The sequence below is a fragment of the Elephantulus edwardii genome, unplaced genomic scaffold (genome assembly GCF_000299155.1).
Source record: "Elephantulus edwardii isolate Elephantulus edwardi_28Jun2011 unplaced genomic scaffold, EleEdw1.0 scaffold00286, whole genome shotgun sequence".
NCBI lineage: Eukaryota > Metazoa > Chordata > Mammalia > Macroscelidea > Macroscelididae > Elephantulus > Elephantulus edwardii.
In genome coordinates, this window is record NW_006400036.1 from 2,825,371 (window position 1) to 2,848,098 (window position 22,728).

Sequence of the window (22,728 nt, forward strand, 5' to 3'; positions counted from 1 at the left end):
CTTATATGTGATTTTTGAGAGAGAATTTGGAAAATACCTATTCAGTGCAGTTGAGTTGACTATGACCCATAGTGACCCTATAAACAGCAGATCTGAACCCTATCCTGTTCTGTACCATCCTCATATCCCTGACACATTCAGGAAAAAGAATATAGCATGGCCTGGGAAGATGAAAAAAAGAGGCCGACTTCAGATGTTGTTACTGTTGGCAGTGAGAAAGGATCACACAACAGTAGGTAGGAACTTCAGGCATACCTCATTTTATTACATTCCACTGTATTATGCAAATTGGAAATTTGGAGCCACCCTCCTTAGTCCAAGTCTGTCAACGCCGGTTTTCTAACAGCAGTGCTCACTTTGTGTCTCTGTTATGTTTTGTTAGTTCTCACAATACTAACTTTTCCATAATTCCATTATTGCACACTTACTAGACTACTGTATAATGTAAACATCCTTTTCATACAGGCCAGAAAACCCAAAAAATGTGTGTGTCTTGCTGGAATCAAACTCAAGCTATCTCTTGAGATATGCCTCTATTAAGAATTAAATTACTCAAAGGGCAGAGCAGTAATGTGATATTTGTATAATGGTTTATATTTAGAACTTATGAAGATATGTTTATTTTAATAACTATATAAAAAGAATGTGACCTTGTGAATAGACTATTTTTTCCTTGTTGAAATCATCTGTGTCCAGACTACTGTTGAGTTTCTCATTGGGCACCTGATGGCAGTTGCCAGAGAGGAAATGGACACACAGCAGAGGGAAGGAAAGTAGAGCTCATTACATCTCAGGATTAGGCCCTAGCATGGGGCTTCCCATACTCAGGTTCCCAGCACTCAGACTTCATCACCCGGGCTCCCAGCACCTGGACTCCCAGCATCCAGATTCCCAACAATCAGGCCCCCAGCCTGGCTGGGGCTCCCAGGCCCCTTGCACAGGACTTCCTACACCCAGGCTCCCTGCACTCAGGCCACCTACAGAGGGCTCTTCACACCCAGGCTCTCTACACAGGGCTCTCTGCTCCCAGACCCCCTGCACAGGGCTCCCGGCATTAGGCTCTGACCACAATTTTTTTGAAACGGTGACAAGCCTCTTGAGTGACATTAATAACATAGGTATTAGAGGCAGGCTCACTGGTTGTTTTGTTTTTTTTTTCCCATCATCTCCATGCCCTTGTGCCCCTAGTAGCTGTGTGACTTGGGAAGATTACTTGAGGAATGTCTTCATCTGTAAAATACAGTTAATAATGCTAATAAACTGTTGGAGTGCATGTGTCTGACTGGTGCTGGATGCTGATTAGAATGTCGTCTTTTCATTAGGGAAATTTTTTAATGTGTAAGTAGGAGGGGAAGACCCTCTATGAGATGGATTGATTCGGTGACTGGGGTAATCAGGATGGGTGTGTCGGAGTCAGTGCGGTTGGCGCAGGATAGAGCAGGGTTTAGGGCTGTTGTGCATAGGGTCACTATGAGTCGCAAACAACTCGACGGCACATAACAACAACAACAACAAGTAATTAATCACTATATAAAACCATGTTGGCGTATATTGTTGTGCATTATTTGATAGTTTTGGTATATATAGCACTTCAACTTGAAACAGTAGCTAAGCTTTATGTAGGAATGTACCCCCTTAAATCTTGGGTGACCTTATCTGTGGGGAGTTGTGGTGCTAACCCAAAGGCAGCATCTCTCTAGTGGTTTGAATCTGCCAGAGGCTTCATAGGAGGAAAAAAATGGGCGATCACTTCTAACAGGTGCTGCCATCCCCCAGTGGTTTTTTGAGCTAGAATGGGTCCAGGACAGTAGGGTGTGAGATAAGAATGAGCTTGACCAGATATAGCATGCCATGGAGGCAAATAATGTCTGTAATAATCTAGTAATTCTGACTTGTTTATTTTTTATTATTAAATTTATTAATTTTAATGAGCATTTACAGGGATTTTGGGTCTTCACTCCTTCACTGCTGGACCATTTTCTCTACCCTCCTCCCCAGTTTGTTCTTCTTCCCCCACCATCCGAATGTCTGTTTTAATTGTCCAGTTGCCACAGTGCTTGTCAAAGTCAGTTCTGATTAATCTCCTTTGTCAGTGTGTCCTTTGCCATTCCCTATCACTCCTCCCTGAGAGAGACTTCACCCTGATTCATAAGGAAAAGGGGATGGCGTATTCTCTTAGCTACTTCCTGCTGAAAAGGGACGCTGTGGGTTTCAGGGTGAAGGTCTTCTCTCACTACTCTAAAGGGCCCCTTTGGCAGTAGGAAACACATAGACTATTATGGAGATTGATTTTGGAATTTAGATGCACTCTTATTGATTATGCTTGGCCGTACATGTTCATATCCTTGAAGATGTATCATGGGGGTGTTGCAACCTAGAAGACACAAATTTGACTAACCAGTTATAAGTACATGAGTCAAAAATTATGAAAAAGTAAAAGAAAAGATTCTTTCATTGTTTTACAAACCCTCCCCCAGGTCCCCTCCACCATGGAGCCATCGCTCTAGACTCCTGTGATGACAGAAATACCTAGTCACATATCTCTTTTAAACAGTTTTCTCCCTCCTCTGTTTCAGTGCAATATACATTATTGAACCCATCTTACTCAGTCTCTCCCCAACCCCAAGGACAGTCCCATTCTACAACAGTGGCACCATGCAATATTTGTCCTTTTGTGACTGGGATATTTCACTCAGCATAATGTTCTCCAGAGTCAACCATTTTGAATAATATTGCATGAGTCCCTTGTTTTTCAATGCAGCATAGTATTCCATTGTGCGTAATTCTGACTTGTTTTGACTTAACCACTGGCATAATAATGGGAGTTAATGAATGAACTTAATTAAATTTAAGGGCCATTTAGTAGGAGTAGGGAGCTCTTACGGTGTAGTCTCCTAGTAAGTTGTTCTTCTAACTGAGAAACTCCAAGGAGACAGCATGCGAAAGAAGGCTATTCCTTCTGTTGTGATTTATATCCTCAGAAACTCACTAAAGGGTTTCTCTGAATAGGAATCAACTTGATGGCAATGAATTTGGGGTTTTGGTGGTCGGACTGGGGTAGAGTAAACATGACTTGAGGATTGATTATGATGATGTCTTTGCTGTCGAGTCAGTTCCAACTCATAACTGCCTCTCTAGCAGCTTTCCGGGCCTGTAAATAGCATGGGAAAAGACTGCCTCTCTTCTCCTGTGGGGTGGCTGGTGGACTCAGACCACTAGAGACGCATGTTTTTGCTGTTGTTGTGTGCTGTTGAGTTGCTTGAGACTCATAGCGACACTGTGTACAACAGCCCTAAAGCCTATCCTGTCCTGAGCCAGTCTCACTGACTTAAAAACACCTACTCCCATTGCCCTAGTTACTATATCAATCCATCTCATCCAGGCTTTTCCTCTTCTGTGCTGTCTTTCCATCCTTCTGAGCATGGTGTCCTTCTCCAAGGATCAACCCTCCTGGCCATGTGCCCAAAGTATGTGAGACAGAGCTTCAAAGTCCTAGCCTCCAAAGAGAAACATTTCACCTCTCCCAGACAGACCTATTTGTTCTCTTAGCAGCCCATGATATGTTCAAGACTCTTGTCCAGCACCACAACTCAAAGACATCAGTTCATCTGTCCTAGTCATTGCCCAGTTCTCTGATACCTAGCAAGTAATTGCGAAGACTATGGCCTGGATCAAGTGCACCTTCGTCTCCAGACTAACATTGTTGCTTCTCAGTACTCTGGAGAGGTCCCTGACATCAAGTTTTCCCATTGCAGTTTGTCTTTTGATTTCCTGACTGCTAGTGCCTACTGTTGATTGTAGAGAAGCATAGCCTTTGGGTTAGCGGTGCAGCTTTGTCTGGATTACACCATTAAAGCTTAGTTTGAGAAATAGAGTTAATACTATTTCATAGTCTATTGGTGCAACTTTATTATATCAAATATTTCAAAGCCAAGCTAATGGCCACTCTCTTGTTTTTACAGATCGTGAGGACCAGTCAATTCTTTGCACGTAAGTGAATATTGAATTGTTTTTAGCTCTACCAGGAGTAGAGAATGTTTATGTAACATTTGAGTGTTGGAGTAGAACAGTAATTTCTAAGAATTTGCTATAAACTTTGCAGTTTTCATTTTAAGACTATGATTATCAAGGTTACTTAAATATTTGGTTATCAAACTGAGCTTTCTACCACTTTATAATGTTAATTTATAAAACTTAACATCTTTAGTTTATATGTCCAAATTTTTATTTTTAAATTTTATTTGTGTGTGTATACCGTCAAATCAGATTTGACTGGTACAGGAGATTGTTCCTCCTTCTCGAGCATAGCATCTGGTGGATTTGAACCGCTCACCACTGGGTTTGCAGTGCAGCTTCTTGCCACGAGGCAACCAGAGCTCGCTTTGTATGTCCAAATTTTAACCTGCAGTACTTTTCAATAATTGATTCATTAAACATATGTTGATTGATTGTCATATTCCTGATACACAGTGTGTTAAATACTAGAGATTTATCATCTAATGGAACAATGTCTCTGACAGGATAAGATATGGATTTGCACATTAGAAAGATTGATTTGACTGCAGTGTGAAAATGAGTTAGAGGAGGAGCTGTAGCGAAAAGAGCGTTTAAGAGGCTTGTTGAGTAATCCAGGCACGAGATGATAACCTCAGATTGAGAAGTGGTTATGAACCTGCATATGGATTTAAGTGCTGTTTAGTTTAAGAGACAGATAGACTTGCCAATACTTAGTGATTTCTTTATGGCCCAAGAGAGAGGAATCAAGAGTTGAAAGTTATGGATGATATCCACCTTGTGCACATAAGTACCTGGCTAGCTGACTGAGCAGAGTATGTCTTGAAATGGGAAAGATGAGAGAAAGACTAGGTTGGGAATGGAAGAAACTGGTTTATGATGTTTGAGGTGCCTGTAGCTCATGTAAATGGAACTGTCCACTGGGCTACTGACTGTACAGACTTGGAACTGCGGAGAGATCTGAGGTACAGATGGTAACAAGCAGCCTGGTGAATAGCAAAGAGTGTTGTGAAAGAGAAGGCAGAGCAGAAAATCTGAGGGGAACCAACTCCTGAGGGCCAACCAGAGATTGAGGTGGTAGATAATGAACACTATATTGGAATAGAAGACCGAGAGAACTATGAAAAGAGAGATATATATATATATCTCTCTTTTTGTAGTTCTCTCGGTCCACGTGGTTCTTCAGGCTTCACAGCCTTCATTGTTGGGTTCAGCTGGGTGATGCTTTGATCTGAGTAAGGCTCAGCGGATCTTGTGTGGGATGCACTTCATATCAGCAGTCAGCTACTGGGTCAGGTGGTCTCTGAGTATCTGCTGGCTGGTCAACCTCGGTCCTCCTCCACATGTCCTCTCATTGTTTAGCACGCGTTCTAACATAATTGCAGAGTTTAGAGAACAGCAAGTACTGTTCATGCTGTGTAGAATATTCACGGCTAACTTACTCATCAAAGCAAGTCACATGACCAAGGCCAGAGTCAGTGTGAGAAACGTTACCCAAGTGGGTAGACACCCAGCAAGGTCTAAAACATTTGGAACTGTTACTGCCTCCAGTCTACTAGAAGGAGGTTGGAATGGACAAAGTAAGGCATCTGCAACATTTTGCAGGTGGATGCAATGGAGGACAGTGACACAAGAGAATTGAGGATATTGGCAAGAGAAATTCTATCGTGATGGACCATGGAAATGGATTAAAGAGAGGAGGAGGGCAATGATGGGGAGAAAGTAAATGGACCAAAGAACTAGAAGTCTTGATGAAGTTGAACAGAGAATACTGGAGATTCTGGCATGGGCAAGCAGGTAGAGTTGGCAGTTGTGGTCAAAGATGATGAGTGACAATAAATGGGGCCACAGGTGTGTGGGAAGCTGAAGAATGGGAGTGTGCTGAGTTGTGGAGGTTCAAAGTGTAAAGAGAACCAGATGAAGAGAAGGGTGGAATGGTGATACACAGACGTGTTCCCATTCAATGAGAACAATGGCCTCTGAGTGACTCTTTGTTAATAAAGCTAAATTATTATTTCATTTAAAGGACTACTTTTACTTCGAGATCATATCTTTCCCACTTTGGGAATAAAATGTTCTTTCTTTTAAAGGAAAGACGGGACTTATTGTTTGCAGTATTCTTACTAGAAAAAGTAAAAACTTGAGGTTTTAAATTGCAGTTTTATTGATCTAGGACTACCCCTGAGTGTGGCATGAGAGAGAAAGAGGTAAGGAAAAAGACAGGTGCCCAGACCTCCAAGGGGCTAGAACTCTCCCCACACTGGAAGTAACATAGCTGAGGAGCACGAACAGGAAACAGGATTTGTTTGTGGACCCTCATTGTCACAGTCCCTGGTGATGTCTTGATTTGCCAGGTGAACCAACCTTGTAGGCACAGAAGACAGCAAGTGAGGTGTGAGGTGGTACCAAGCAACCTAACAAGTGATTTGATATTCTCAAAGCATAAGGTGTAAAATTGTGACTAAATTTAAATTTCGGATATTGAAAAATTACGCTTTAACCTTTGTTCTTCCACATAAAGGATCCCTCTCCCATTTTCCTTTCTGTCAACTCAGGGCTTAAACTGTTGAAGTTAAACTGTTGACCCCTTCTTCTTTCTCATAATCCCGTTTCTAAGTTACTCACTGCTGTCAAGTCACTTCTGAGTCATAACACACTCTGTTGTGTTTTTAAGCTCATAATCTTTATGAGAGAAGGTTATGCTCTCCCACTGAGCATATGGATTCGAAGAAACCTTTTGGTTGGTAGCTAGATGCTTCATGCACAGTGCCACTAGCTACCTCACTCATTGCTGTTGAGTTGTAACTGACTTACAGCATAACTTCCATTGAGCTTCCAAGGTTATGAATTAAAGGGCAGGAGACTGCTTGTCTTCCTTCCAAGAGTGACTGGTGGATTTGAACCTCCAGAGAGGGGAGGTCGTTGGGTTAGCAGCAAAACACTGTGTGGACTGACTAGTCACCAGACCTCCCCATAGCAACCCAATAGGAGGGCAGAGTTAAACTACCACAGCGTTAAAGGCTGTGATCTTTATGGAGGGAGACTGCCACATCTTTGTCTCTCAGAGAGATTAGTAGCTAAACAGAGCACTGTAGCCAGTGCACCACTAGGGCTCCTTATTGCAGACACTGGCCCCTGCAATTGGATAACTGATGCCATCATTTTATCATTGATGAGTAAACTAGTTAAAAGGTAAGTCTGGTTAATCTCTTCATGGATACAGAGCCTGTACTCTGAGTAGCAATCTTCATGTACTATGCTGCTGCTTTAATTGCTAACATTCCCCAACATTTTGTTATGATTATTTCCAAACATAAATCAGTGTTAATTTTGCCATGACCCTCATATATCAGCTCCCTAGATTTTACTAGTAGCCTTTACTTGTTTCGTTAGGAACTCCGATGGCATGGTGCATTATATTTTACGCCGCATCTTTTCCTCTAAAGGTTTATTGCTATTGAAATCCCACTAGAGGTCTTCACTGAATCAGAATTAGCTTGATGGCAGTGGGTTATGTTTGCTTTATTACCTCTTTCAATCTGTCCATTCATCAATCCTTGCTTTCGTTTGATGCACTTGAAGTTGAATTATAGACATCAGTACATTTCCCTTGTATGTAATTCAGGATATGTACAGCCCAGTGTGTAAGGACTTGTGCTGCCACCACAAAAACAAGCTGTTCAAATCCACTAGTTGCTTCTCAGGATGAAGATGGGCAGTTCCCTCCTATGATTTACAGCCTCCGAAACCTGCTGGAGTGTCGATGAGTAACAAAAACATAATTAATTAAACATAAACTAATCCAATATGTTTTCTCTTTATTGTCTGAGGCAAAATTTATTTATTATGAATTTTATGTATACAATTGCTGGATTACTTATGTAATCTAAATTTTTTTTATTAAATTTTATTAATTTTAATGAACATTTACAGAGATTTTGGGTTTCCATTCATTCATTGTTGCATTATGTAATCTAAATCTTATGAGAGCTCTGGTGGTTTAGTGGAAACCAGTTGCACTGCCAACCCAAGGACACATGATTCAGATCCACCAGGTGCTCTGTTGCTCTGTGGGAGAAAACCTGACTGGGGCGGGGGAGGGGGGTGTCAGCTATGAGTTAGTTCCAGCTCAATGGCAATGAGTTTAAATTGTTTGATTTGAAACCCTATTAAGATAGAGAAGACATTACTATAATTCCATAGAGTTCCCTCTTGCCCCCACCAGGTAAATCCTGTCCCCTGCTTCTTTCCTATCTTCTTAAATCAGTTTCATTGTATATGATACTTAATAACAACCTTTTTCGTTCATATCTATCATAAGCTACTTTGTAATTTTAGAAATACTAAAATATACAACAGTGAGTACTAGATTCAATAAAATGTCAGCTCAGTAGTGCCTTTGAAGATCCACCAAAGAAATCCTCCACACATACTTACCAGAGGGTTTATTCCACTTTGTACACAGTTGAGCTAGTTAATTTTTTTCAAGAATAACTGTTTAGTCAACTTGCTATGGTAGGTTTTTTTTTTTTTAGGGTAAGTACCTGTGTTTACTCTGGATCACAAAGAGAAAATACAATTGGAAACATTTTTAAAAGGATAATAAAGTAGTTGAATAGCTTCTCTTAAGCTTTACCTTTTTAGTCACTCAAAAATCACATTCCAGGTTTTCCTGCCCCCAATTTCAAAGATAGAACAATCCACTGGGCACTCTGTCCTATTCCAACTCCAGACACCTGCACAGAGCTGCTGTCTCTGACTTCCTACCCTGAGCTAGGGCAGGTCTAGTTAAAAGGACACCCTCCTTCAGTCAGCCAAAAGGCAGAAGCCAGCCACGAACTTGGGGGCCACTTGACACCTCACTTCTGACCTGCAGGCCACAAATTTGAGGTCCTTCAGGCTGCTAGCTCCTCCTTTCTCACAATTTCCCCGGGCTCCCTAACTTGTGGCCAGCTGCCTCCCACTACTCCCTTGAGTAGATTCACTGGAAGGAATCCTAGAAAGTACTATTCTTAACAGCTTTGTTGAAAAGTACTGTACTTACTGATTTCTTATAACCTAAAGGACACAAATGAAAAGACACCTAAGGTGAATGAAGCCTGGGAGGGTTCCTAATTCCGAATGTCTGTGTCCCCACAAGGACATGCTGCCCCCTCAGTGCTGCTTTGTCTTTCACAAGGAGGAAAGGCATGGAGCATCACTGCTTTTACTAAGGGTCTCCAAACCCAAAACCTCTGGCGGCCAGTTGATCCCGATGCATAGTGACCCTTCGGTGAGTGTTCAAGGCTAGACTCTTTCCAGGAAGAGACTGCCTGTCTTTCTTCTGTGGAGCAGCTAATGGATTTGAACCCCTGGCTTTGCTGCACAGTAGGTAATGCACCCTGCCAACAGAGCCCTCATTACACAGTGGAAGTTCCAGCCCCTGAGCAAGTCACAGGATTGTCAATCACAGGGTGGTCACCAGCCAGTAGTGGGTCTTTGTGGCCTGGCCAGCCACACCCCAGAGCAGCCTCCTCATTTCACAGTGGCTGCTTGGTGTGGTCTGAAGTCCTTAAGAAACACACTGAAATTCCAGGGCTTTTGTTTAGAGATTATCACTCAGGAACCAAGGGTAAACAACAAATTAAAACTCAAATCTATCCTGGTCACAGACTGTTCTTCCTAGCAGGCTGCTTTGTAAAAGAACAGAGATTTGAAACAGTAGGAAATTAGTCTACTAAAGCTTTCTCTCTCTCTCTCTCTCTGTGTGCGCACGTGCGTGTATACACATACATACTATGTGAGATATATATATATATATATATAAATAAAATACATGTGCCGCTTTAGTGGCCTACTGCATAAGGAGTTGTGCTGCCAACTTAAAGGCTGGTGGTCCAAAACTATCAGCTACTTTACAGTACAATCTCTTCCATCTCCTCCATTTGATTAACTACCTCTTAAAACTCACAGAGGGTCACCTATAAGTTGACTTCAACTTGATAAAATAAAGAATTGAGACTCATGTCATTTTGAGTCCATAACTTCCATTCTTAGCTAGTGTGCTAATATTGAAGATTCATAATGCCATTTAGCGCTCAGCCATTCTAGGTATGATAACTAATTATATATGGTTTTGAAGCAGGAGTGGCATCCACTTCCTAAAAAATATGCCTCCGGAAACTGAAGTTGATAAATGAAGGTCATAGAAAGGCTTCAGACCTTTTGTTCATAGGGTCGCTGTGAGTTGTGCTCGACTCAAAGGTAATCAACAACAGCAGCATATATATATGGTGGATCAGTCGTTGAAGGGGCACTAATAGGTAACTTCCTCTGTTATCTAGTGCTGCTATAACAGATACCACAAGTGGATGGCTTTACCACAGCAGTTTAATTCTCTTGTAATTTAGGAATCTAGTCATCCAGTTTCGGGGTGCCAGCTCCCAGGGAGAGTCCTCTGATCAGTTCTAGAGGAAGGTCCTGTTTCTCCTCGGCATCTGTAGGTCCTGGCATGCCTTGGAGACTTCCATGTGCCCTGGCCTTCCCTGTGGCGAGGAGCTTCCTGCCACGGCACCAGAGTCCACAAGCACAGCTCCACTCCTGGCCATTATCTCCTGGTGAGACTGAGGTTTTTCCAAATCACTCACTTTCCTCCCCTGTATCTCTGTGAAACTGCCCTTACATGGATTAGCGCTGTGATGGAATTAAAGGTGTTACTTTCTACCCTAAATCCATGCAGAGCTATCTGGGTTATTGGATCATGGAGGTTCATTACATAGTTTCCACCTTCTATCATTACTTACATGTATTTGGACAGGGGGAGTACACATTTTAATCCATGACAGTTTATTGAATACCAGTTAGAACCTTTGTTGTTGTGTACCATAAAATTGAAACCAACCCATAGCTGACCCTCTGGCAGGTTTTCAGAGGCAGTTAATCACACAGAAGGAGACTGTCCATCCTTCTCCTGAGAAGCAAGTGGTGGCCTGGAACCGCATGCCTTTGGCATTGTAGCATAGCTTCTTGCCACTAGGCCACCAGAGCTCCCTAGTTATATTCATTAGGTGGATATTATTTTCACCTTACGCTAGCCTAACTTATTGGAGGTGACTATCCCTCCATTAAGACGGTAAAGATAAGTCTCCTTCCACTGCCCGTCAGTTTGTGGTACTGTGGTGGCTTATGCATGGTGCCTGATGCTGTGCTGCTGTAGAGTTCCAGACACCAGCAGGGTCACCATGGTGGACTGGTTTCAGCAGAGGTTCCTGACTGAGACATGCTAGGAACAAGGCCTGATGATCTACTTCCTGAAGATTAGCCAGTGAAAACCCCATGGAGCCCAACAGATACGATGATATCATGTTATCTGTTGATACCGTGTTGGAGAGAGGCGGTTAGAGGTGCTCACTATACCCAGTGATCACAGCAGTGGGCAGAGCGTGCTGTCGATCATGAAAAATGGCACAGGAACAGGCATTGTTTTCTTCTGCTGGGCTTAGAGTTGCCAGGAGTCAGAACGACCTGCTGGCCAGTAACAGTCATTTTCCCTGTTAGAAGGAACAGAATGGTACCGGGATACATCTATCATTGAAACAGTAGTCCCTAAACCAAAGTTACCTAGACATCATGGACAGTGTTGTGGAATCCACACACAGTTCATGGAGCTGCTCTACATGTGACAGGTGGCAGGAGTGGGGAAATGCTTTTGGGACATAATGAAATGTGTTCGATGAGAGGGATTAGTAGGAAACTGTCACAAAGGTCAGTTGGCTGAAGAATAACAATTCTAATGAGGCAGGTCATCTAAGCAAGCGATAGGCTCTATCTTTGGCATCATAAAAATTACCTCCCTGAAAAAAAAATTGCCTCCCTAGAACCAGCAGCCAATAATTATGGTAGGCATTAAAATATTGAGTATTTAAAATGAAACTACTGTCATACCTATTAAGAAATTATACTTGATTTTGTTCCAAAATTTTATCCTGATCTCCAGGGTACATTGCCTGCCTCCTCTGTCACTCGCCACTGTCTCTCTCTCTCTCTCTCGTTCATATCTAAGCCATCACACTGGTCCCAGCCCCTCTTGGCTCTGGGAGGCTCTGTCCTGCCCCAGGCCTCCTCTGTGCTCGCTCTCCTGCCAGTGCCCTTTTCTGCTTGCTCTTCCACTGGCTGCACTTGCTTTGAGCATTTCTTAGTCCTGAAATCAGCTCATTCATCATGTGTCTGCTCTCCTACACTGGAGATCCACAGGCTTTGTTCAGTTATATTTCTAGCATCCAGAAGACTGCTTGGCACATTGCAGTTCATTTATTGATGAGATGTCATTGCTATATCATGTACCAGTGTTAAAACTACCTACTACTGAGGCAGTTCTGAGTTGGGGTAATTCCAGACATGAGAGAGTAGGACTGTGTTCCAAACGGTTTTAAGAGACTGGGGTTTTGGTGGTGTTTCCTTGTCATGTTTGTGTGTGGGTTTTGTTTGTTTGGGGTGTGTTTTTTTTTTTAAGTAGATTGATGGGCCTTTTTTGTGAGGTATCGCCAGGAGGTCTCAGGCCCTAGAATTTAAGTTAGCAGATTAGTATTAATTACCATCTAGGACACTGTATAAGCAGTAGCCACGTAGAAAACAAAGAATAGAGATAAAGCTCATTTATGGCAGGAACAAAAAGATTTAAAAAATGTTTGATAGTAAACCTAACAAAATTTCATAGGACTGATATTCTTTACTCAGTAAGTACTTTTGGGCACCTGTTAAACTAGGCACTGAGGTTTCTAGTATAGGTGTATCCTATGTGACAATGGCTAAGCACTCAAGTGCTACAGAAAGGTTAGCAATTTGAACCCACACAGAACCGTCCTTGGAGACAGACATGGTGAAGTATTTCCAAAAAAGGCACAGCCTTGGGATGTCACATGCCACAGAACAGTTTTTCTCTGCACACTAGTGTTACAACAAGTTGTAATTGAATCAACATTGATTTAGGCACACTCTGTCCTTGTTTATATTGAACCTGTTGTTTTGTTGTGTACCATCAAAACAGAACTGACCCATGACTGACTGTCCAGCGGGATTTCACAGGCAGTAAATCACACAGGAGGATATTGCCCATCCTTCTCCAGTGGAGCAGCTGGTGGATTTGAACCATATGCCTTTATGATTACAGTGCAGTTTATTAACCACTAGGCCACTGGAGACACCAAAATGTACTTGAGAGAGAAAAGTATAAAGGCCTTGTCTCCTCAAAATTGAACATTTACAGATAACATTTAACTAAAAATTCTATCTGTTGTGATTTTATCTGGGAGTATATATGGGCCATGTGAGTGATAGCAGTAGAAAAAAATTATTTTAACATCCTTTGAAAAATTAAATCTAGAGACTAACCAAAATTTTCCCCAACAAATAGCAGCACTGAGTGCTCTGCTTTCAGTATTGTCCTGGCACTGGGGTAACTTGAACTTCTAAATTCAGAGCCACTTAATGATTAAGTTGGAGATAAGATGGTGTTTGCATTTAGTGGAGTTCTTGGTCCATTGATATTGGGACATGAGGATAATAAGAAAATGAGATTAAATCATTACCTCAAACCATAAATTGAGTCTTCCCTCCCCCCAGACTGATTAAAGATTTAATTGTAAATACTGAGACCATCAAGGTTTTGAAAGATAATATAGATCATAATGAGAGTATAAATAGGATCTTTATGAAAGAAAAAAACGTTCCTAAGCTGAACTGCTCCATGGGAAGAAGATGGCCAGTCTCCTCCTTTGTGATTTACAGCCTCTGGAAACCTGCTGGAGGGCCCATGTCAGCACTTAGCAACAAGAAGCTGCATGCAGAAACTTTAAAAGTTCTGCATCAAAGGGAGCTCTGGTGGCCTAGTGGCAAGACACTGCACTGCAATCCCAGGAGTATGCGGTTCAAATCCACCAGATGCTCTGCTGGAGAAGGAGGGGGCAATCTCCTCCTGTACCAGTCAGATCTGATTTGATGGTACACGTAAAAGTAATACAATTTAAAAAAAAAAAAAAGCTCTGCATCAAAACAAAAAGGGATTAGTTTTAGTGTAATGATGGATGGTGGTTAAGTATAGAATTTTCTGACAGAGTAAGGGTTAAGCATAGTCACTAGGAGTTGAAGTCAACTTGGCGGCACATGACAACACAACAGGGTTGCCAAAGTTGTAACTCTTTATAGCTATAGATGCTTAACCAAGCACTTAACCACTGCACCACCAGAGCTTACTACAGTGGTTATGTAGAATCACCAAATCTCAGAACTAGAAAGGATTGAATCCAATTTCTGTATTTTATAAATGAGACTCTGGAGGCCCAGAGAAGTCAATTTTCTTATTAAGGCCGTTTTAAGTAGTTAATAAGATCCATTCACCCAACTCTGTGGCTGAGATTCTAAGTGTCTGGGTGTAGGGGGTTTGGGAAGGCAATGAAAGCAACACAATAACCATTAAAAAAAACAGTTATGGAAAAATTTAAGTTGTAACTACTAGTACAAGTCTAAAATGGTCAGGATTTATTAGAAAAGTACAGCTCCCAATCTTTAAATACAAAAGGCTTATTTTAAGCAATGCTGGATTACAGTTGTTAATTGGCCGTGTTTGTAATACTATTTTTAAGTTTTTTAAAACATATCTAATTCTATCTTGGATTTTTGTTTCGGTGTAACATGGTGTTGTATTGATTATTAAAGTAGATTTACATTAATTGTATTTCAGGGAATTTGAGAAGTCAAATCAAGAGGTCTTTTTTTTAGCAACGGCATCTAATCACTTACCCAGTTTTAGATTTTGCATTATGTAAAAATAAAGAGCAACCTCTGAAATATGCTAGTCTCATTTGTAAATACGAATAATAGGAAATGAACAACATTCGCCGGGGTCATAAAATTGATAATATTAACTAATTTTCTCACAGACAGCCTGTATTGACACTGTGTCTAGACTCTGCAAGGTTACATGGATTGAAATAAACAAAGCCATGGGGTTATCATGGTACCAGGCCAGCACGTAAAACTACAGGCAGTGTAAAGGCTTATACTGAAATTGGGACGAGGTTCAGCGTTGGAGAATCATTGTTTGCCTGATTTGAGCAGATTTTCAGTGGCTTTTAAGAAACTTTAGGCATGTGGCCTGGAGGGAGCAATCCCTGGAAAAGGGTAACTTGTCTGGAGAATTGAAGAATGAAAGGAAGTTCTCAACAAGAAGGCTTGGCACAGTGACTGCAACAGCAGGCGTGAGCCAGCAGACATTGTGAGGATGGCATAGGGTAGGGCAACGTTTAGATCTCCTGTCCTGTTCACAATGTTGATCTAAGTTGAAGTGAACTTGATGGCACTCAGAGATGTCTCGGTGTTCAGTTTCTCCAGTTAGATTATTGATTTAGATGGACTTGAGAGTATGGATGTTCCTGGTGTGTTTCTGGTACTCAGGTGTTTCTTCATCAATGTTGTAGTGAATTTTACCTTTTGGCCAGAACTTCTGCCCATAAGAATTAGGGGAAGATGTGAAAATTTTTCTTTTATTGACATCTATCAAGAAATATTTTCTTTTATGTAAAATCCTTTTTAAAAATTTTTTTTCCTTTTCTAACTACCTATTGTTACATATTGTTGAGCTGGAGCCAATTCAGTGCTGACCCTCCAGTGTGTTTTCAGAGGCTATAAATTGCACAGGAGAAGATTGGCCATCTTCCTCTGAAGGAGCAGCTGGTGATGTGTTTTCACCCTGCTTTCCCCATCCTCATTTTTATTTTCTCTTTTCCCCTGTTGTTTTATGTGCTTTTCATCTACATTCAGTTTTGGTTTTTTCAGTCTATGTTTTGGAATGCATCTTTTAAAGCAGACTGTGTTAATATTTCCTTCAGGGGTGAATCAGGAGCCGGGAAGACAGAAAATACCAAGAAAGTTATCCAGTACCTCGCTCATGTTGCTTCTTCACATAAAGGAAGAAAGGACCACAATATTCCTGTAAGTTGATGTTTTGTTGTTATTTTAAGTCTTTCTTTTTTTTTTTACAGTTTCAGAAGCTATAATAGGAAAGGAAGCAGACCTCCACTGTGTACTGTTAGTATTGTCAGCTCCTTCCCAACACAGGCAATTCTTTTCTCACTGAAGAATATTAATAAAAAGAAAAAAAAAATGCTATTGACGATTTCTTGCTTATGGAGCATACTACAGTTAGAGTTGTACCTTGAAGCCCGCTTTCTTTCCCAGATTTGGTAAGAACAATTAAACGTCAGAGAACCATGTTTTAGGTAACTTTCTCATTTTCTACCAAAAGATGACTGACCCACATAGATCTTAGCAATTCTTTCTAAACTTTTAGAATGACTGGTTGCTGTTGCCCACAGCAGCTTGAAAGGAGGGTACAAATGTGGGAAGAGTTGATAGAAAAGGAGCTGAAAATTGAAAGGTCAGTTATCCATGGCCTGTAGCTGTGCAGAGATCGTGGTTAATGGAGCCTGTGGTTCTGACAAGCAGACCAGCTTTGCACGTTGACTCGAGTGCTTTGGATGTGGCTTGCGGCTAGGAAAGACCCAAACTTGCTAACATTTGCATTTGTCTGTTTGTAACAAACAGCAGGAATCGCCTAAACCAGTGAAATACCAGGCAAGTGCTTTTCTTTCTGCTTCTCAGTCTTGAGTGTTTGCGCTAATTTCTGTCTTTAGATTGAGTCCCTTTTAGAAGTAAGTATGGTGATTTCTGAGTGCAAGCTCTTATGGAAAAAAACCTTTATTTTGCAAATGTGTTGTGTGGAGCTTTACCCTTTAATAAGAAAAAGCATGCCCTTTTGCTTTACATTTGCTTTCTAAGTAAATTTTATTATGTATTTGTCCTTTTACCGTGATACTCATTTGCATGTTTTAAAAGCCTATGATAAATAAACTTACAGTTTCATGCATCTAGATGGAATTTAATACTTCTTCAACAGATGGAAATCTAACTTTACAAGTGTTAACAGCTTTAAAAGTTAGCCTTTGGGTTAACAAATTTATAATCTGTTCAAATCTTGTATAGTTTATGCCTCTGTATGTTTTAACTGAAAGGCCTCATTGTAATCAGTGTATAAGTTGGAATTCTTTTATTCCTTCTGGCCAAGTAGTGGAGGAACATTTCACTTTGTGATTATGCGATGCCCTCCTTTTAGCTCCTCAGAGCAAACCCTGAACTGGAGCATGACCTCTATGTCCTAATACCTGGGAGGAAAGATAGAAGCCAGATTCTTTGAAATAGGATGGAGTGAATAAACCTGGACTTAATCTTTCCCTGGCGTTGGAGTGGTTTTGATTTGTCTGCCTGCCATAAGCATGTTGATACTCAGCTATTGTAAAGCAAAAAACAGTAACATTGCATTCATTGTCGCAGCATCTAATGGAATTAATGAGTTGTTCAGCTGTCTTTCTTAAGATTACTAAGAAATTCTGAAAGCTGTTCTATACCTAGGAAGGGCCTACAGTGCTCTTTCACCTCTTTAGCCACAAGACCAGACTAGTAATGCAAACTGAGGTTGGGCGAATGAAATAATCATTACCCTCTAGACTGTTTAACAACTTCTCTTCTGGAGAATAAAAGTGTCTGTGGACCAGATATCAGCAAAGAAAATTGTGGTTCAGAGATACCTTTAACTTTATTTAAATCATTAGTGAATTAGTGTTAGATGAGCTCTGGTGACCTAGTGGCAAGAATCTGAGCTGCAATCCTTGAGGCACATGATTCAAGGTCACCAGCTGCTCCACAGGAAGAGGGATGGGCAGTCTCCTCCTGTGTGATTAACTGCCTCTGAAAACCAGCCAGAGGAACAGCTATGGGTCAGTTACAATTCTGCGGTACTTAAAAACAGTATTAAATAATCAGGATACAGATTTAGGTTTTCCATACCCTCAGTGGAATACATAAACACCCACCACTAATACTTTGTTCCAGTATCATTTTAAACTTGCGTGTAGCTCCCTACTGTATGTGAGTAGCATGCTCTCCCCAGCTTACACGGTCAGGCCTGGGGAGCAAACGCTCCCACATGAATCAGCTGCTCCTGGGTCGGGTGTCACTGCCATGTGGATCGCATGTCTGACTGTATGCTTGCACTCTGTATGTGTTCTCAGTGCTGCTTTCCTCAAGTTTTATTTCCATAGTATTGAAGCCAGGTAGTATCTATGGTAATGTTTCTAGAAACTTGATGAAAGCACTGACTCTCAATAAAGTTTTCTTCCCCGATATCATCTTGGAATATGACAACTCTCCAGTACAGTAGGCAGTGATCATACCCAAACAGGGACATGTATAACTGTGAATCTGTTTTTTTATTCCTGTTCTGGAAATGTAATGTAAGTGGAATCATCAAGACCTCTGTAACTGACTTTTTTCATTTAGCAGTGTTTTCAGGGTTCATTCATGTTGTGGAAATGTATCAATATATTACTGCTTTTATTTACAATAGCCAAGAGTTGGAAATAACCCCAGTGTCTGTCAGTGGACAAGTGGCTAAAAAAATTATTGTACATTCACACCATGAAATATTATGTATCACTAAAAAAATGACTGAGAATTGTGAATACTGTAAAATACGGATGAATCTAGAATTAATTATGTTGAGTGACATAAGTTAGTCACAAAAGGATAATTATGGTATTGTTGTTGTGTTGATTGCCTTTGAGTCAAGCACGATTCACAGTGAACCTATGAACAAAAGGCCTGAAGCCACTCTACAACTATCATTGACCAAAGTTCATAGGGTTTCCAGAGGCAGGTTGGAAGTGGATGAGGAAGTGGATGCCACTCCTTCCCAATTATGGTTATAAGACCACTAATATAAAAAAACTAAAGAAACATTTACACACAGATAGAATCAATCTTTAAGAGGATGAGAAGGGAGGCAGAAGGGAATAAAAATTAACAAATAAGTTGAGTGAAGGGAAAGAAAATATACAAGAGTTTGATTGTGGTAGTGGTGGTGGTATATACTGTCTAGTCAGAACTGTCTCACAGCTGATCCTCTAATAGGTTTTTCAGAGGCAGTAAATCATGGGAGGAGATTACTGCTCTTCCTTTCACAGAGTAGGGTGGATTCAAACTCTGTGCCTTTGAGTTGGCACTGCAACTCCTTTAAGCTCTAATTAATCAATCAATCAATTGTAAGTAATTCTAAAACAACATGTAAAAAAAAAATTAAAACAAACCAAAACATGTCTATGAGTAATTGAATGAAAAGAGGTATATTTTATAAACTTTATTTCAAAATAAAATTTTGAACACATTTAAGAAATTCACCATTTCTTTTATAACCAAGTAGCATTCCATGGTATGTATCAACACATTCACCTTATTGCTGTAGAGTTGGAACGGACCCACAGCTGACCCTCCGGTGGGTTTTCCAGTTTCTCCACAACCTTGCCAGCATTTTTTGCTTGCTGTTTTGTTAAATTTTGCTATTTTGACTGGGGTGAGATGGTATCTCATAGTTGTCTCCGGTAGGTTTTCCAAGGCTATAAATCATCCATCTTATTTCCTGCGGAGCAGCTGTTCAAGCCACTTGCCTTTGGGTTCACAGAACACTCCTTCATACTTGTCCACCAGAACTCTCTACTGTAACACATTTTATTTAACCATAAGTTGGTTAAATGAGTTGGTGGACATTTGGGCTCTTTACACCTTTAGTGATGAATAATGATGCTATGCATGTTCACGTATAATTTTTTTACGTGAACGCATATTTTCACTTCTCTTGGTATATGCCCAGAAGTGGAATTAGTGGATGATATGCTTAAAGCTTATGTTGAACATATTGAGAAACTGTTTTGAAGTAGCTGCATTATTTTACATTTCCACCAGTAATGGATGAGGGCTCTATTACCTCTGTACCTTGACCAAAATTGCACGTCCTAATGAGTATGAACTAGCCAGGTTTTAAATTTTGCATTTAAAACATCTTCATTATGAAAATTGTGAACAAATGTAAGAGATTTATTTTCAAAATTAAAGTCACAATATTTAAGAAGCATACTTTAAATAATGCTTTTTCTAACAAAATTAAAAGTCTCACTAAAAGATTGATAGTTCAAACCCACCAGCTGCTCTGCAGGAGAAAGCTGAGGCTGTACCCGTAGTACAGATCTGCAGCCTTGGGAACCCTGTGGATAGCTCTCTGCTGTCCGTTAGGGACGCTTGGAGTCGTATTTGACCCAGTAGCCGTGGGTTCATATGACTTGATCCCCTGACTGTGCACTGGATGTTTGCCCTCACCATAGTATGCTTTTGGACATTCAAAGCTTAGCATAGTGCTCAGTGCCACCTGAAATCTTGAGTATAGTGCTGTTTCAAGGTAGGTTTGAAAATGATTGGTGTTTGAAATAGGGGGCCATCAACACTTCAGTGACATTAAATTTTGCATTTAAAACATACATCTTCTTTATGGAAAACAGGAAGAGATACAAGAGATTAATTTTCAAAATAAAAATCACAATATTTAAGGAGCATACTTTAAATAGTGTTTAATATTGCATGGAAAATAGTACTAGTAGTTTCTAAAATGTAATCATCCCTTAAGAGTACTTGTGAGCCAGCCCTCCTGCCCTGCCACCTTTCTATTCATTCACTTTTCTACAAAAGCTTCAGTATGCCTTAATAGCTGACCTCAGCCCAATTTATGCTACTCAGAACAAAGACAAAAAGGTGATAAAAATGGCTACTATGGAAGTTAGAACCTGCCAGTTGAGGTTAATGTCTACTTTTCAACATGAGAACCAACTTTAAAATTAGAGAGAGAGAACTAAGGAAGAATGAGAATTCTGTGGCCTAGTGTCAAGAAGCTGCAGTACAATCCCAAAGGCAACTCCCAGTTGCTCTGGAAGAAGGATGGGCAGTCTTCTCCTTTGTAATTAACTGCCTCTGAAAACCTGCTGGAGGGTTAGCTATGGGTCAGTTCCAACTCTACAATACACAGCAAGAAGAATTGATGCTTTCACATTGTGTGATGTTAGAGAAGGGCACAGGATAGCTCATGGACTACCAAAAGAACTACCAAATTGTCTTGGAGGAAGTGCAGCCAGGTTGCTCCTTAGAGATAAGAATGGGGAAACTTGTTGTCACATACACTGGGCACATTGTCAGGAGCACCCAGTTCTTGGGGAAAGACAGAAGAACTTTGAGAACTAAAGTGTGCCTGCCCCAAGCCATCTTTTAGCTTCCTGATGTGCATGTGAAATTAGAATAAGGAAGACCACAGAATGGGTCTGTGAAGTGTGGTGCTGGTGGTGAATATTAAATATACCCTGGACTGCCAAAGGAGCAAACAAGTATCTTGAAACAAATGTTTTGAAAGTGCAGCCACAGTATTCCTGCACAGGAAGGATAGTGAGCCTATCTCACATACTTTGGGCATGCTCTCATGGCAGGGGGCAGTAGGGGAGTGAGACCCTGCAGAAGGACATCATGCTTGGAAATGTAGAAGGTCAGTGAAAAGGGGAAAGATCTTCAACGTGATGGATTGACACAGAGACTATAGCGGTGTGATTGAGCACAGCAGAGACAGTGAGGGTGGTGCAGGATCAGTTAGATGCCACCTGCTGTTCTGTTATCTGAGTACATAGGTTCCTCATGGTCAGCTGATTCAGTGGCCCCTAACAACAGTGGCAACATCAAATTATGCACAGATTACTAAACATAAGGCATAGTTTTAACCACGATACATAAACCTTTAAAGCATTATATAACTATAAATACTTACAACTTTAGAAATCCTTTACATAGTTATATGTGGCATTACGATTGGAGGAAGACTCATCAACAGCCTGCATTATGCAGATGACACAACTTTGCTTGCCAAAACTGAGAAGGACTTGAAGTGTTTGCTGTAGAAGGTCAAAGTCTGCAGCCTTCTATGTGGATTACATCTCAACATCAAGAAAACAAGATTCTCACCACCGGACCAATAGGGAGTATCATGATAGATGGAGAAAGAATTGAGATTGTTAATGATTTCATCTTGCTTGGATCCACAATCCGCTCTCTTAATACTAGCATCAGCATCCAGGAATCAAAAGATGAGTTGCACTGTGAAAATTTGTTGTTGTTGTTGTTATGTGCCATCGAGTCATTTGCGACTCATAGCGACCCTATGTACAACAGCCCTAAACCGTGCTCTATCCTGTGCCAATCTCATTGCCTCTGACACACCCATCCCGAGTACCCCAGTCACTGAATCAATCCACCTCATAGAGGGTCTTCCCCTCCTGCACTGTCCCTCTGCTCTACCCAGCATGATGTCCCTCTCTAAAGACCTGTCTCTCCTTACGACATGTCCAAAGTATGTCAGACGAAGCCCCAGAATCCTTGCCTCCAAGGAGCAGCCTGGTTTAATCCTCTCTAGGATGAATCTGTTTGTTTTCTTGGCAGTCCATGGTACATTCAATACTCTTCTCCAGCACCACAGCTCAAAGGCGTCAATTCTCCTTCTATGCTCCCTAGTCATTGTCCAACTCTCTGATGCATAACAAGTGATTGCAAAAACCATGGCCTGTATCCAGGCAGACCTTAGTCTCCAGAGAGACACTGTTGCTCTTGAGTATTTTGGAGAGGTCCCTAACCGCAGACTTTCCCATCGCAATACGTTTTCTGATTTCCTGGCTACTGGTGCCAAGAGTGTTGACCGTGGAGCCGAGCAAACTGAAGCTGTGAACAATCTCAATCTCTTCTCTATTCATCCTGATGCCACCGATT

The 22,728-nt window shown here is 41.0% G+C and overlaps 1 protein-coding gene across 1 annotated transcript in view; it reads left to right on the top strand.

Moving 5' to 3' along the window:
• The window catches only part of MYH10 (myosin, heavy chain 10, non-muscle), a 163,271-nt gene that overhangs the window by 33,257 nt on the left and 107,286 nt on the right, over positions 1-22,728 (top strand). Inside the window, exons 4-6 of the mRNA XM_006900506.1 lie at positions 3,963-3,990; positions 15,879-15,981; positions 16,594-16,623. Of these exons, the coding sequence (XP_006900568.1) occupies positions 3,963-3,990; positions 15,879-15,981; positions 16,594-16,623 (161 nt within the window). The remainder of the gene's footprint in view (positions 1-3,962; positions 3,991-15,878; positions 15,982-16,593; positions 16,624-22,728) is intronic.